The 15,903-nt window shown below is 39.9% G+C and overlaps 1 protein-coding gene across 3 annotated transcripts in view; it reads right to left on the bottom strand.

Annotated features, from left to right (window-relative positions):
• The window catches only part of mIF2 (mitochondrial translation initiation factor 2), a 405,187-nt gene that overhangs the window by 232,575 nt on the left and 156,709 nt on the right, over positions 1-15,903 (bottom strand). For all 3 annotated transcript variants that reach the window (XM_090379811.1, XM_090379813.1, XM_090379812.1), the window contains exon 8: positions 8,677-8,726. In XM_090379811.1, coding sequence (XP_090235937.1) covers positions 8,677-8,726 — 50 coding nt within the window. The remainder of the gene's footprint in view (positions 1-8,676; positions 8,727-15,903) is intronic.

Genomic DNA, 15,903 nt, shown 5'->3' with positions numbered 1-15,903 from the left:
GATCCATCCCTTGTAATAATATGTAAGGACAGATTTTTATTTGCCTCTAGGTATGTCTCCTGCAAGAAAAGCAAACTGGTTCATGTGCTTTTTCAGGACGGTCTTCATGTAAGCAATATGGATCCACTGATTGGCTTCCAAGTTTCCGAGAGCTTAATTTTCTCAGCCTGTGTGTGTGTGTGTGTGTGTGTGTGTGTGTGTGTGTGTGTGTGTGTGTGTGTGTGTGTGTGTGTGTGTGTTGTTTTGGGGTGATATAAACCTTTTCCTGTGAGTTTAGGTAACTCCCTAACTTTAACATTCATTGTTGTTTCCTGTATTAGATTTTGCATTTGAGCTTCTTATAGTGTTTCTTTACCAGTAGAGTGCACAGTATTGAAGGTATGATATTGGAATGGCAGTTGACTGAGTTTTCTGTGCGGGATTTTGAGAACTGTAAATAATGGGCAATAGGAGTAAATGATTCCTTTAGTGAGATAGTCATTTCTGTTTGTATCTCAATGGAACACTTTCCTGTAACCTTCTATGTAGCCTTATTGCTATTTACCAGTTTTACTGCTTTTTTGTTGCCTCCTGGTATGAGATGCTCACCTCTCACTTAAGGCTCCATTCTTTTTCTTCTTTCCACTGCTGGCATACTTGAGAATATTCAGGTTGCTCTCTTATTTCATGATGCTATGCACCATACTGAGCATATGCAAGGGTGTCACAACTGTCAATGCTATACCATGAGTTTAGGGTATGGCACTGACAGTTGCCTCCTTGCAGGCAAACCCACCAGCTGATTGATCCTTAACAGTCCTGGGTGAGCCATCCCAGAACCACCCATCTTGTTGAAACTGTAGCCAAAGTGTGGTGTGTGTGTGTGTGTGTGTGTGTGTGTGTGTGTGTGTGTGTGTGTGTGTGTGTGTGTGTGTGTGTGTGTGTGTGTGTGTGTGTGTGCACATGCGCGTGTTGAAGCTAGGCTTCCAACCACCAAGATTGCCCTTTCTGAATTTCCACAGGTTGAAGTACATGGCAAACATGCAGGATACCTATGGTGCTAACCTGGAAAATAGGCTGTGCATTGCATTCCACTGATGCCAATCTGGAAGACTGGTAGCATCACTGGAAGGTCTCCATATTGATGGGGCATTATAGAGGGACATGCTGCATGAAAAGCAGATAAGATTTAGAGTGCCACAAGGGGGAAAAGGTTGGGAACCCCTGCTCTACACAATCGTCAAGCATTTTTGTTCTAAAATGAAACATCACATGCTTCTATTCAACATAGCAGTTAGCATTAGAATAACTCATTTTTCTTATTTATATAGCATTAAAACCAATATGAATGTTCTGTGGTTGTAAAAATCAGGAATAATCCATGGGGGAAGAACTCTACTCCCTCATGCTTGAGGTCAGTTAATTAGATCCCAACTGAAGAGACCTGAAGAATTCCACCAATCTCCAATAATCCTGGTTTATTTATAAAATTTTCAATAATTTTAACAAAAATGATTTTAAATAAAATTTCACCTTTATTTGAACATACTTTTCCAAATGAGTGATGTGATAAGTGGCAAAGCCACTATACTGTCACAGAGGACACAAGACTAACTGGTCAATTCTGATAATACAAGTGGCAAGGGACACTGCAACATGTGGTAAAACGTGCTGCGATATCCCTGCTACTTGTATTACAAAAAATTCCAAGTTTTTTATAAAAAAAACTTGGAATTTGGAACGAAAATGGTACCAGCTGAAAGAAGAAATTAAACTGGATGTGCAGGTACTTTTTGTGACATTTGAACAGTTATTTTTTGAATTATGACCGTTTTTGTGATCTACGTAAACCTATATACTAACATATTGGCAGTACATGTAAGCCTATGTAATAGTATACAGGGTGTTTCAAAAGTGATGGTCAATAATTTAAAGGTGAACTATACAGATTACAATATGCAAAAAAAGTCTAGTAAACATGGGTCCTTAAGTGAATCGTTTTCGATATATTGTACATTTCTAGTTGGGATCCACCACTGACTTGTTTGTTTAGGTTAGGTTATGCTAATTCTCTCCCTTTACCCTTTCTCAATGCTCTGAGATATAGCAGGCATACCAGTACTTGTCAAAGGATAGTCAACATGGAAAGAAGTTACAGCAACGAAGTGTATGCAGACATGCACTTCATGTATGGTAAAGCCAACGGCAGTGCACTCAAGGCTGCATGTTTTGTATCAAGAAGCATTTCCCCGCCGCCGAAGACAGTCCAACAGGTGCACATTCATCAGGGTACATCAATGCCTTAGAGAACATGGGCGCTTCGCACATGAAGTACAAGAAGGTAGGCCCAGAACCATAATACCTGATGCTGAGTAAAGGGTGTTAGAAGGAATAGAACAAAATTCAGGAATTTCGACAAGGAGGATTGCTCTGCAAGAGCGTGTAGAACCATAGCAGTGTGTGTGTGGCAAATTTTACATTGCAAATTACTGTACCCCTACCACGTCCAGCACATACAAGGTCTCAAGAATACAGAATACCCTCCCAGAGTGCTCCCATAGTCAGTGGCAGATCTTAACAGAAAATGTGCATTATCTCAAAAACAGTTCATTTGCAGCCCGATGTTCACTGGGACTTTTTTGCTTATTTTAGTTTGTACTTTTTTTTTACCTTTAAATTATTGACCATTTTTGAAACACCCTGTACATGCTTTGATTGGAGTGGACCAAGCTTTTGGGAAGCCTCAATAACCGACAAAATAATTCCTAATTATTATCCCTATAAGGTTCAGTGGGTGTGCTACACAAAAAAAAAAAAAAAAAAAAAGATATTTTGAATAGTTTAGAATTATTTTATATGCCTTATTCATGTGTTCCTGATCTGCTACTATTGCAACAAAACCAGACATATTGGCCGCCATCTTGGATAGGTAACGAGCGAACTGCTTTAAACCTGCTAAATACTACATGTTAGGTGATAAAAAATTGTCAATTAATATCACTACTGAATGTGTATTGTTGCTGCATATTTTTATTAATTATTTGTCATGTGTAAAATGAATTACTTAATGAAATCGACTGTGCCCTAGAGTCACGTAGTCGCAGCAGATGTTTAGGAACTATCGTAACGGTAAAAACGTGAGATTTTCGACAAACTTTTTAAAGGGAAATTGAAATTAGAACTTGGATCATTATACATTGTTTAAAAGATGAAGATCCCCCTCTATCAAAGGAACCCTTGATAAATTTTTTAGGCAAATTTTGGAAAGACCCAGAAATGGGTAAAACTGCAAACATACTTTCTGAGATGCCAGAACAACTTCAAACACAGCCTACACATGCTGATAAAGACAACTTACTAGTTAACAAACTCACAGACAAGACAGAAGACCCCTGCCCTGAAAAAGAAACATAAGATTTGTTGGCCCCAAAACTTATCAGGAAACAAGATCTCAAATGGAGGCAAAGGAACAAGAGGAAATCCAACCTACCCAAACAGAAAATGCTGATAACTCCAGCAAACAATCTGGCTCCCTGGAGATTGAACCTGCTCTACCTGAGGGCCCCATTCTAGACCAAATTTTGAAACTCAGGATTCAACTTGAGAATAAACTAAAGGAGTCTACAAATAGGATTATTTGTAGACCAGGTTGCCACAGCTCTCTGTGGCAACCTGGTTGGACTCTGGACATAACTAGAAACTACTCCTGAAGGTCCACTACCAATCGGAGGTAAATGCTGCCAAATTAGATGCATTCATACAGTGTAAGGGGGAATAAATGCCACAGCGTGCCCTTACGTATGCAGACATGCTGAGGAACCCAAATCATAAAAACTCAACAAGAGCTAATACTGCAACCACACCAAAAAAGGAGGGGCCTCCCTGAAAACAGCATCTGGTCCTGCTTAAACCAGCTACTACAGACACCACCCCAAGCAAAATAACAAACAAAATAACATAACAAACTAATAACAAACCTGTCCACTGATCTGAAGAATACCCACATAAAATCAATTAGAAAGACAAGACACATGGAACTAATAATCAAAACCAAGACTAAAGCGGATGCATCCCAAATCCTAAACAATGTGAAAATATCCACCTTGGGCCTGCTAGCTGAGTCTCCCAGAGAAAAAGGCCCACCTATAATAATCTTTGACATGGATAAGGAACTTACCTCATCAGCAGTTAAGACCAAAATCTACCAGAGGAATTTACAGCATCTTTAGCCCGACAATGATCCTACCACTAATTAATCCTAAATACCACTCCAAGTCACGAGATGGAACCTCAATGAACTGGGTTGTGGAATTGTCATCCAAAGCCTGGCAGGCCATTAACCATGAAAGCAGAATATACATAAACTGGGGCAGCCACGCTTCAAAGAGCATGTGGCTATCCCCAAATGTTTAAAATGCTGCCGCTTTAACCACACCACTCACACGTGCACTCAAAAAGAGCCCACCTGTAGCCATTGTGAGAAAGAAGGCCATGAATTTCACACGTGCCCAAATAAATCTGAAGATCCAAAATGTGCAAACTGTAAAGCACAAAGCATCCAGCACTTGCATTCCATTAGGGACAGCAATTGTCCAATTTATCTAAAAGCAAAGAGTCTACACCATCAAAGGAGTAGCCACACCTTGAGTACTGTATACAGCTCTGGAGGCCTCATTTCAAGAAGGATGTAGAGCTGCTGGAACGAGTACAGAGAAGGGCAACAAGCTTAGTGAATGGAACAAAGGGTTGCTCTTACGAAGAAAGGCTTAAGTTTAGCAAATTACAGTGTATGGAGACTAGGCACCGGTGAGGTTTGCTATTTGCTATTTGGATTTTAGGAGCATTAGCAACTAAGACCATATTGCTACGGGGATATGCGGTGGTCATTCCCTGATCTTTCCGCATCCTCTGTATTTGGTGGTCATGGGCTCGAACCCCGGTCTAATCAAGAAGCGTGTGCTACGCACTGCTGCTCCTGCCCACCTGGCTACGGAGGCACCGCACCGGTGAGGTGATCTGATAGAGGTGTATAAAGCATTGAATGGTTTGAGCATGCTCAATGCTGATGGGATTCTTCCTCTTACTCAGAATAATCACCTGAGAGGACATAAATTCAAATTGAGGAAAGACAGATGTGCTGAAATTTGCCTTTAGTAGCGGGTAGTTGGTTGGCGGAACAGACTTCAATCCCTTGTTGTGAAAGTTGATAGCCTAAATAAATTTAAGGCTTAGCTGAACAGGTATTTAGAATGAACGGAGGAGTGAAGTGGAAGTTTTTTTTTTTTTTTTGGCTGATGCTGCATAAGCTTGCTTTCTTGAATCATATGCCTCTACTAATGCTAAAGGATAAATTATGGAACCACACCATAAACAGCAAATATCAAACAGAGTATGCTTCCTACAAAATAACGCACAAAGGGCAATTGCAGTTGCTGGCCAACTCTGCTGAAAAGCGAAAGAAGAAAATATAGACCTACTACTGATACAAGAACCCTACACCAATGCCAAAGAAGTTAAGGGATATGCCACCACCTATAAGATAAGATCGTACAGTGCCAGGGTGAGCTCCCCTGGGCAGTGCATTGGTTCGCAATACAGACTTCACTACAACCAAAATCACTCATTTCTGCCATTCCTGGGCTGCCTGTGCCCATATTATTTGTCCTGTTGGTGAATTCTACGCTGTATCCATATACTCCAGACCTGGGAATGACATCCTCCCAGTCATAAATTATCTCCAGAACCTAATTACTGAACTACCGAATGCCAGGATACTTGTCAGCGGCAACGTGAACTGCCGCTCTCCAAGCTGGTACAGCCAAAGCCAGGAGCGAAGTGGATCAAGAAATGGAAAATAACTTGAGGAATATCTTGCCAACAGCCCTTTCACAGTATTAAATTGCTTAAACAACCTTGCCACCTACTCAAGCACACTCTGGGAGTCTACTATAGTCATAACTCTGTTAACTAGATCACTCGCTACACGCACATCTCAAACTGGGCAGTGCAGGATGGCTGGTCCACTTCTGACCACTATGCAATAAACCTTCCAGATGACCAGAGCACTTGATTGCAGTACCCTTCCAAGAATACAACTCCAGAAATTTGCCATCACTAAAGCAGACTGGCCACTATTCCAAACTAGTATCATTGTCGCAGCCTGAGATTTCCATGCCCAACATCAAAGACCCCAACTGGCATCAAAGGGCCGTAACAAGAATCATTACAAACGCAGCCTCCACAGCCATCCCAAGTAAAAAACCTCAGTCAAGGAATGTCCCGTGGTGGAACCGAGACCTGCAGAAACTTCGACAAGAGGTAAACGCCAAAAGACGAATGTTCCAACATGCCCGTATGACACAACCAGAACCAGATGTTGACGACCTTAAGCAAAGCTACAGGGAAAGTGGAACCAATACACAATATTGATACGGCAAAGGAAAAAACTAGCATGGGAAAACCTAGTCTCTACAGTGGGAAATGATAAACCCTGGGGAAGGGGGTACAAAATCACCACAAACAGAGGCAAAGTTATTCACTCCACCAAAACCCAACTAAATCAAACAATGGCCAACTGGAGTGAATCCATAAACAACATCCTGAATACTGTTTTTCACCCAGCAGTAAATCCTTCAACACTGCAGCAGATCCAACTACGCAAAAACAATGAAAACTACTTCACGGATCAGACTGAAGAACCCTTCTTGGAACAGGACTTACACCTCGCCACCCATCTAACCAGAAATAGGAAAAACACTAGGCCTCGACCAATTAGAACCTGAAATCATAAAGAAAGTCATCAAATATGTTCCGCAGCTCTTCATAAACCTGTTCAGCCACTGTCTACGAGAGGCAGTGGCTCAAATGGCAAACAGTGAGTGTCCGGCTAATCCTAAAAAATCCATCCAAAAGACTTACCAGAATCTTACCACCAAATTGCTTTACTATCAGTCATAAGTAAAGTATTTGAATACATGTTGAAACAAAGAATTGAGAAGTATTACTCTGCAGCAAACCTCTCTGACAACCAATATGACTTCAGGAAAGGCAAATCTACTATTCATGCCCTGAATCAAATTATAAATGCAGCCAATGCCTCTGACCAAAAATATTTCCTTGTCATCTCTGTCGACTTTGCCAGAGCATTCGACACCATTTGGTGGCTGAGCATCCTGGCAAGGCTCAGAAGGGCAAACCTCCCTACAAATATCTTTAAATGCATTGCACAGTATCTCTAGCACATGAAAATCACTGTGAGAGCCCCATGTGCTCAAGTCACACAGCAGGTGTACAGAGGCTGTCCACAGGGCTCAATTCTCGACTCCACGTTACTCCCTAACATGGTACTCATCACGTACCATGTTAGGGAACATGGTACTTGACGAGTTCCTGCAAAAAGACTTAGGAAACTTTACATATTTGGCTTATACGGATGACCTGGTCTTGATGCAGACAGCAGGACACAACTGGAAGCTTCAGGAAATAGAGCCCTCAAAACCCTACAAGAACGGGCAACTCAACACAACCTACAAATCTCTGCCACTAAAACCTGCTCAGTCAGAGATGGGAAAAACCCCAGGTGCCGTTTGATCTGAATATACCTTATACATAGCCACACTGCTGCCAACACACCATTAGGCACCCTGAACCATGCTCCCTTGTGAGGTGCCTTTACTCTCTTTCTCCTGGCATGGGGGGGGGAGATGGGTTTCTGTCTCCTGGTGGGACCAGCCCTCACTGACTTTTCTGGAGATGCTTTCCCTATCATTTCCATATTTCTGCCTGTCCCTCTAGCCTTCAGTATTTCTCCCCCACTACTCTAACTAAACCAACTGAGTATGCCCCTATTTAGCTGATGACTGATTTTCCAATTTAGCCAAAGCCAAAAATTTAATCTCACCTTCGCTCAAATTCCATTTAGACCTTTTCTGACTTCCAGCATTCAGCTCACCCCCCCCCCTTTTTTAGGCCCTTGCCACTGAAATCCTCGAAAACTAGGTGGCAGGGCCTGTCAGAGTACCAAAATAATCTATCTACTGGGTGTACCTGACCTGCCTCCTCATGGGCAACAGTGGGTCCCACCAGGGGCCCAATGGCTAAATGATCAGAGAAACAACAGAACCTAGCACTACACAACATACACATATCCCACACACTTTTAAATCTCTGGCCTCCACAGAGTACTGTGCTTTACGAAGAGAGAACACAACGCAGAGATGGGGAACCCATGAACCCATGATTAACAAATTTAATCTCACCTTCGCTCAAATTCCATTTAGGCCTTTTCTGACTTCCAGCATTCAGCTCCCCCCCCCCTTTTTTAGGCCCTTGCCACTGAAATCCTCGAAAACTAGGTGGCGGGGCCTGCCAGAGTACCAAAATAATCTATCTACTGGGTGTACCTGACCTGCCTCCTCATGGGCAACAGTGGGTCCCACTAGGGGCCCAATGGCTAAATGATCAGAGAAACAACAGAACCTAGCACTACACAACATACACATATCCCACACACTTTTAAATCTCTGGCCTCCACAGAGTACTGTGCTTTACGAAGAGAGAACACAACGCAGAGATGGGGAACCCATGGTGCCATTAGACAGCTAACACTTTATATAGCCACACCCATAAACATAATGCTAGACACTCAAATTTTCATGACTGATTTTCCAAAAAATTAATAACAATAAAAATACTTACAATGTCAACTCCTGGTTTATCTATTTTGTTAATTGCCACAATAATTGGAACTAGAATAGAGAAAACAGAAAAGAAAGTTAGTGCTGCTTTCAAAAGATACAAATATTTTTCTAATATTGAAATTTATTTTATGCTGAAATTAACATGTCACATAAATATAGACAGAGATTGACCTGAAAAAGGAATATCCTGTTTTACAATATTTAAGTTCACTGAAATTAATATTCTGTTTTACATTAAACTAGAACAATTTGATTAAAATTGGGCTGCATGCTTACCAAAACTGAGATACATAACTGGATATTTATATGAACCAGCACTGCTGATAATATTTCAGGGTGGCACTTAAAAACTTAAAAATATTAATCACCTCAGGTTGGAGGCCTTAAATATTTGCCTCTCTTCTGGCATACATTGGCAAAATAAAACAGTACATTGTTACTTATGACCATATTAACATAAAGATTAATTATTACGTTCAATCTCTTCAGAAAGAAAATTCGTAACCTAGGAATATCATAGCATTATTACTCTCATATCTCATAGTTTTTGTGTGGTATTTTTAAATTAAATTTAGACTAAAATCATGCCTCAGACTAGAGAAGCAAAGAAAAAAGGTGGGAATGTTTTGTTTTGGCTAAGCAGAAATTTTTACAACAGAACTTTATAATATGCAAAAAGGAATAGAAACAAGGGCCCAATCAAGCACTCTGCTGCCAAGTTCAACACTAATGCCCATGCTTGAACATCAGAAAACCAACACATCCTCAAAAGCAGAGAACACTGAGTGAACTTGGTCCTACAGGAAGTAGCTATTTGTCAATGATTCTACTATGAGGAAAAAGGAAAAAATATTGTGTACAAAAGATAGGTGGAATAGAACCAGGGTATATCTGCCAGATGCAAAAGTTGATGATGATGTATAGCAGCATCTTTTAAGGGCAGAAAAGGCAATACTGTTGAACAAGTTGATACTAATGATATTAAGAGTAGTAGTTCTGAGGAACTTACTTAAAATGTTGAACAATTCTGATCAGACACAAAAGAGGAAATACATGGAGCCTTATCAATCAAATTTGGCACTAGAAATACTGAGAAAAGTTCATGTGGAAGAATTTTTTACAGCATGGCTTGCTTGTTAACAGAAGAGGCTGTTTCTATAACTAGAAGGGATGCAAACATATTTGTTGAAGCTATTAAGGCAGTGTTAGTTGGGTCAAAAAACAGCTAGCTTTTTGGAGGGGGGATATGCTGACTAACAGAATGACAGTAGCTGAAAGCAGATGAGAGAGTGATTCTTATGCTGTATGGGAATGTGCTGTAGCCTGGAAGGCAAGATTTTGGGACTCCACGGTCTGTTGGTGGATCCTTTGTAGAACAAAAAATATATATCTATATATATGAGCTGTGTTAGGGTTACTAAGAGCAAAAATGGATGTATGTATACTTGCTTGTACAAGAATGCTACAAGTTTAAGTATATACAAATTTGATGAATTTGAAAAACCTGGTTAAGATTCCAGTGAAATGAAGACATATTTTTTAGCATTAGCAAAGGCACATGATGCAAGAAAGCAAGCTTATATAGTATCAGCCAAAAAAAAAAAAAAACACCCTTATTTCACCCATCCACTCACTCCAAATGTTTGTCAAGTTCCGCCTTGAATCTATTTAAGCTATCAACTTCTACAACGACAGATGGAAGTTTGTTCCACCAATCAACCACCCGCTAGCTAAAGGCAAACTTCCACACATCTATCCTACAACTGTTTTTCCTCAATTTGATTTTATGCCCTCTCAGGCGATTATTCTGGGCAAGAGGAAGAATCCCATCTGCATTGAGCATGCTCAAACCATTCAAGGCTTTATTTATACACCTCAGTCAGATCCCCTCGCAGGTGCCTAGTCTCCAGACACTGTAATTTGCAAAACTTAAGTCTTTCTTCGTAAGAGGAACCCTTTGTTCCATTCACTAATCTTGTTTCCTTCTCTGTACTCGTTCCAACAGCTCTGCATCCTTCTTAAAATGAGGCCTCCAGACCTGTATACAGTACTCAAGGTGTGGCCTGACCATTGCCTTATACAAGGGGATAATCACCTTCTTATCCCTGCTAGAAAAATTCCTGTATATCATTGACAAGACACCATGAGAAACTCTTGCAGACCGTCTGCACTGCTCAGCAAACTTCATATCTGCCTGAACCCCCAGGTCCTTTTCATTCTCTACCACTGTCAGTGTGGTACCACAGAGTTGATACGTTACTCTGGGATTACTGCTTCCCATATGTAGTACTTTACATTTGTCAATGTTAAACTTCATTTGCCACCTCTCAGCCCATCTGCTCAACTTTTCTAGATCCTGTTGCAGCAGTGTACTGTCATTAGTGTCATTAACAACCCTGCCAACCTTCATATCGTCTGCAAACTTGGACATTAAGCCTGATATACCATCATCAATATCATTTATAAACACAGAAAACAACAATGGACCCACAGTACAGGACATGGTACAGATAGTGGACACATGGTGCCACTCAGACATAAGAGGATGCAGAATTTGAATATGCTAAGTACAATGTGTTAAGAAAGAGCAGACAGGACAGGATGGAAGAGTTATGTTCTTTGTTAAGATAAACAGAGAATTAAAAGTAAAATTAAAGATGCTTTAAATCCAATTGATATGGGTGGCCCGTACAAAGTTGGGTCAGTCTGGTGTGACATACGCACTGAGAAAACAAAAATGAGTAGGAGTATATTATAGGCAAAATGACTGTGATGAGTATTAGAAATAACTATACAAACAAATAGATTGAATCAGCCAATAATGTCTTATAATGGGGGTTTTAACTTTGGATACTGATTGGAACTTCTGGGTTGGTTGCTCGAAAGTCATAATCAACCAGAAAGATTCTGCTCACACTGAAGCAGAGCCTTTCTGGATGTATCAGATGACTATTTTCTACACTAGCATATTAGAGATGATGAGAGAAAGCAATACTCTTTGTTTTATTTTCAGGGGTGACTTTTTGTGCATTAAGAATCTCCAAATAAAGGAACTACTAGTCAGCAGTGTTTATAATATACTGACATGGGATTTACTTAAAGATATAACTACTCTCAAGGGTAAAGGGAAGGGAAGGGATATTGCTTTTGTAAATATAACAGACTATAATAGTCTTAGATAGGTTTTAAATTCTTTTCAGTGAACAAAGTTGATGACATTATCCGCTGCAAATTCTAAATGAGAAATATTCATGGAAGTAATCAGAGAAGCTACTAACTTTGTATACCTACTACAGAACACTGTTTGAAGTTTAGACCTAAGTGGATGACAGATGGACTGATTAGACTAACACTGAAGAAGAAAAATGCATGGAACAATTGTAAACCATCAGGGAGGCAAGACGCCTACAGTAAGTACAAAGAATAAAAGTAAACAACCAAAAGGAGGAGATGAAATATGTTGGTTCACTAGATACGAACAGCATAATTATTGACGATCCTGTTCAGGTTGCTAACTCAATAAATATTTTGCATCTACATTCATGCATGAAGAATTTTTTAGGGATCGGAATGTTAGAAACATATCACGTTAAAACTGGGCGCTAAACAATTTTGTCATAACTGAAAAGAGAGTGGAAGATAAATTGTTGAGGCTAAAAGTAAATCAGGTACCTGGGGCTGATGTAATCTGTGCAATTAGATTACAACTTATTACACTGTTACAATTTTGCTATCATTTTGGAATCTGCCTACATCCAAATCATCTAATGCGGTGTCAAGAACGTGCACAGTTTTTTTTTTAATAGTATTTTCATTCCTTTTAGATGTCTTTTTAAAGACAGAAAAAATTCAGAGTGAAACCATTTGGTGAAAATTTTGCTAACTACCTTTCTCATGGCCATTATAGAGAACATAAGTAGGTAATTCTTTACTTTAGCAAGTCAGGCATCACTGTGAGACAGTATCAACTGATATGTGATTTCCACCAGTTATTCTGATGAAGTATGCATATTGCACACTTTATTATTTTCTTATCTGTAGGCTGAGAATTTATGATATATACTTTCAATAATTCAGAAAAAACTTAACATTTTATTTTCTATTTTTTGGTTTCTCACACTAGGGAATTTAAACCTTCTATTTGAGGCTTGCATTTTGGACCCTCCAAATGCATGTAAGACACAGCTTTGCAAACTTTTATACTTACCTTGCATCCCCTCTCTTTCCCCTTAAAATATTTCATAAATTTCATTACCCCCTTCCAGAACATGCACAAATAAACAGATTTCATATAAAATAAGCTGAGTATACATACTTTTATATAAGGATGCTACGTATACAGGTTGCAGAGAATCTCTGACGACAAACTTGAACAAGTAATAGATGGTACCAAAAGAAACATTTTTTGTCAAGTAAACATAGGTGTAAATGAATATTATAGCAGCAGAAAAGGGTTGTAAAAATCAGAACACATTCAGTAATTTAATGTTGTTAGATGTATACAAATCATTTGCTGTTGCACACAAAATAGAAAGAATAATTCATAAGAAGTGCTTGAACTGGTGACCGTGATGTTCAATGCATAACTCACACCGACACATCATTGAACGTTGTAGCGTTGGAGGTTCCTAGAAGTGTTTTGTATCTCTAAACTTGCTGTGATAATCCATGCTATAAGTTCCTCCCCTGTGTCAACTGGCATTTCATACACAAGAGTCTTCATGTATCCCCAAAATAAAAAGTCCAAACAAGTCAGATCAGGCGACCTTGCTGGCCACCTCAACCAATCCATCTGCCCGGAAAGGTTGTATGTAACTGTCCACGTACACATCTGTCAAAATGTGGTGGTAACGCAATCATGTTAGAACCACATTTGTGCTCGGAAAATCAGAGGAACATCCTCCAAGAACTCTGGAAATGTTTGCTCTAGAAAACGCAAATAGAGTTGTCCATCTAAACGTGCAGGCAACATGTATGGTCCAACTAAAACGTTTCCCACAATGCCAGCCCACACATTGACACAAACCTGTGTTGGTAGTCATGTTCAACCATTGAATGGGGGATTATTCTCTCCCCACACGTGACTGTTGCGGCTGTGAACAATCCCTCTTGGGTGAAATATGCCTCATCAGTGTAAAGCACATTATTGGCAAAAATCAGGCTGCAAGTTGGTTTCCTGTAAAAACCAGTGGGAGAACTCGACACAGTGGGCAAAGTCAGCAGGTTCTAGTGCATGCACTTTCTGGCATCAGAAAGGATGTAGTCCCGCTTCGTGCCCCCACATCCCACACAATGCCATACACCCAATCGGTGTGCCATGGCTCTTGTGCTGGTAGAAGGAGTATTAGCGAAGACCTGTAAAACCTGTTCCTCAAACCGGGGTGTCCTAGCAGTGCATATGGTGCAAGGAAGCCTGAGGCTTTTGCTGCACCAGTCAAAAAAAAAATTGAGTTACCCCTGTGAGAGAGAGAGAGAGAGAGAGAGAGAGAGAGAGAGAGAGAGAGAGAGAGAGAGAGAGAGAGAGAGAGAGAGAGAGAGAGAGAGAGAGAGAGTCAGAAATAGAAGGGATTCACCTAGAAAGAGAAGAATGATAATATCCAGCTCAGGACCCTGGATGTGCCAAGCCCATACTCACCAGATGCTGCTATAACGACTCATTTACGACCTATGTTTACTTGACAAAAATGTTTCGTTGGGTACCCTCTATCACCTGTTCAAGTTTGTTGGTAGAGTTTCTATGCACCCTGTATATATACTATAGGAATGATATATACATATAGGCTGAAAATATGAAGAAGAATAAAAAAAAATTACTGCTCTTTTTTCCACATTTTTTTTCCATATTGCTACTAATCTAAAATAAAATTTAATTTAATTTTCAGTCACATTTAATATAGTTATATATTTAGGCCACCCAAAACTAAAAATAGATAATGAATTTTAGAAATCTGTTACTGGGAATAGAAACGGGTACGCAGAGACTTTCATTTAATATGGCTATCAGTCCACTCAAAGCCCCGAGGAAGTGGCCTAGAGATGGCCAAGTGGATGAATGTAATTTTTTACTAATTTTTTCCTTCCTCCTTATTTACTCTTTATTCTTTATTCATTATTATATTCCTTTTTATAACCCTTTAGCTTTAATTAATTTTTCCATTTCCTCTAACCTTTTATATTCACTTTTAACATATTTTTATTGTAAAATTACAACATAGATCTTTAGGCGATGTTATTGTTATTATTTGGTTTTTAGGAGCATTAGCAACTAAGGCCATATTGCTCCGACAATATGCGGTGGTCATTCCCTGACCTTTCTGCATCCTCCGTATTTGGTGGTCACTGGCTCGACCCTGGTCTAATCAAGAAGTGTGTGCTATGCACTGCCGCTCCTGCCCACCTGGCTACAGAGGCGCATCTTTAGGCGAACTAGCACACCAAATTGCTAGGCAGTACCATTAGGCCTTAATGCCTGAAATGCCTCCCACCAAAATAGCATATAATGTTTAATTATTACAATAGTATTAACGCTACATATCTACAACTACAATACAACTGTAAGTTTTATACCTTATAGCACATAAAACAAAGTTAGCAATTAAGTTTATATATATATATATATATATATATATGTACATATACACAGTTGGACCTCTATATAACGACATAGGGGCTTAAAGGGGAACAGGTATCCTGTGTGTTATCAGACACTCAGCCTAAAACACTGATGGATCCAATATCTCTCTATTACAGAAGATTTAGGAGAAGTCCGGTTGGCCTGCCTCCCTAAAATCCACTCATGCACACCTTCACGATGGTAAGCCCTGTTATGTCACTTAGGTGGCAACGAACGTGTAGAGTGGTTCTCTTCAAGACGCCTGGTCAGCGTGAAGAGGAAAAGACCAAACCCTCCAGCAATGAGAGCACAACAATACAAATGGCCCTCAGTCCCCAGCAGCTTTCACTCTCCCTCTTACGGCAGCGAGAGGATCAGAGTGGAAGCAGAGGGTGCTAAGAATCTCTGGGTACGACCAGGCTGCCATGCACGGAAAATGAACTTGGCCTGTTATAACGTACGATCACTCATCGGTGAAGACAGGATATTAGAGCTGGAAAAGGAATTAGAAAATGTCAATTGGAATATCATCGGTTTGGCTGAAACAAGAAGAAGAAATGAATCACTTATAAGTTTATCAAGTGGAAATCTGCTGTACACCAATGGAAACAG

The sequence above is a fragment of the Mastigoproctus giganteus genome, chromosome 8 (genome assembly GCF_048544385.1).
Source record: "Mastigoproctus giganteus isolate SK-2022 chromosome 8, ASM4854438v1, whole genome shotgun sequence".
Taxonomy (NCBI): domain Eukaryota; kingdom Metazoa; phylum Arthropoda; class Arachnida; order Uropygi; family Thelyphonidae; genus Mastigoproctus; species Mastigoproctus giganteus.
The sequence above is the reverse complement of the archived record's forward strand: the minus strand, read 5'-3'. Positions and strand labels throughout refer to the sequence as shown.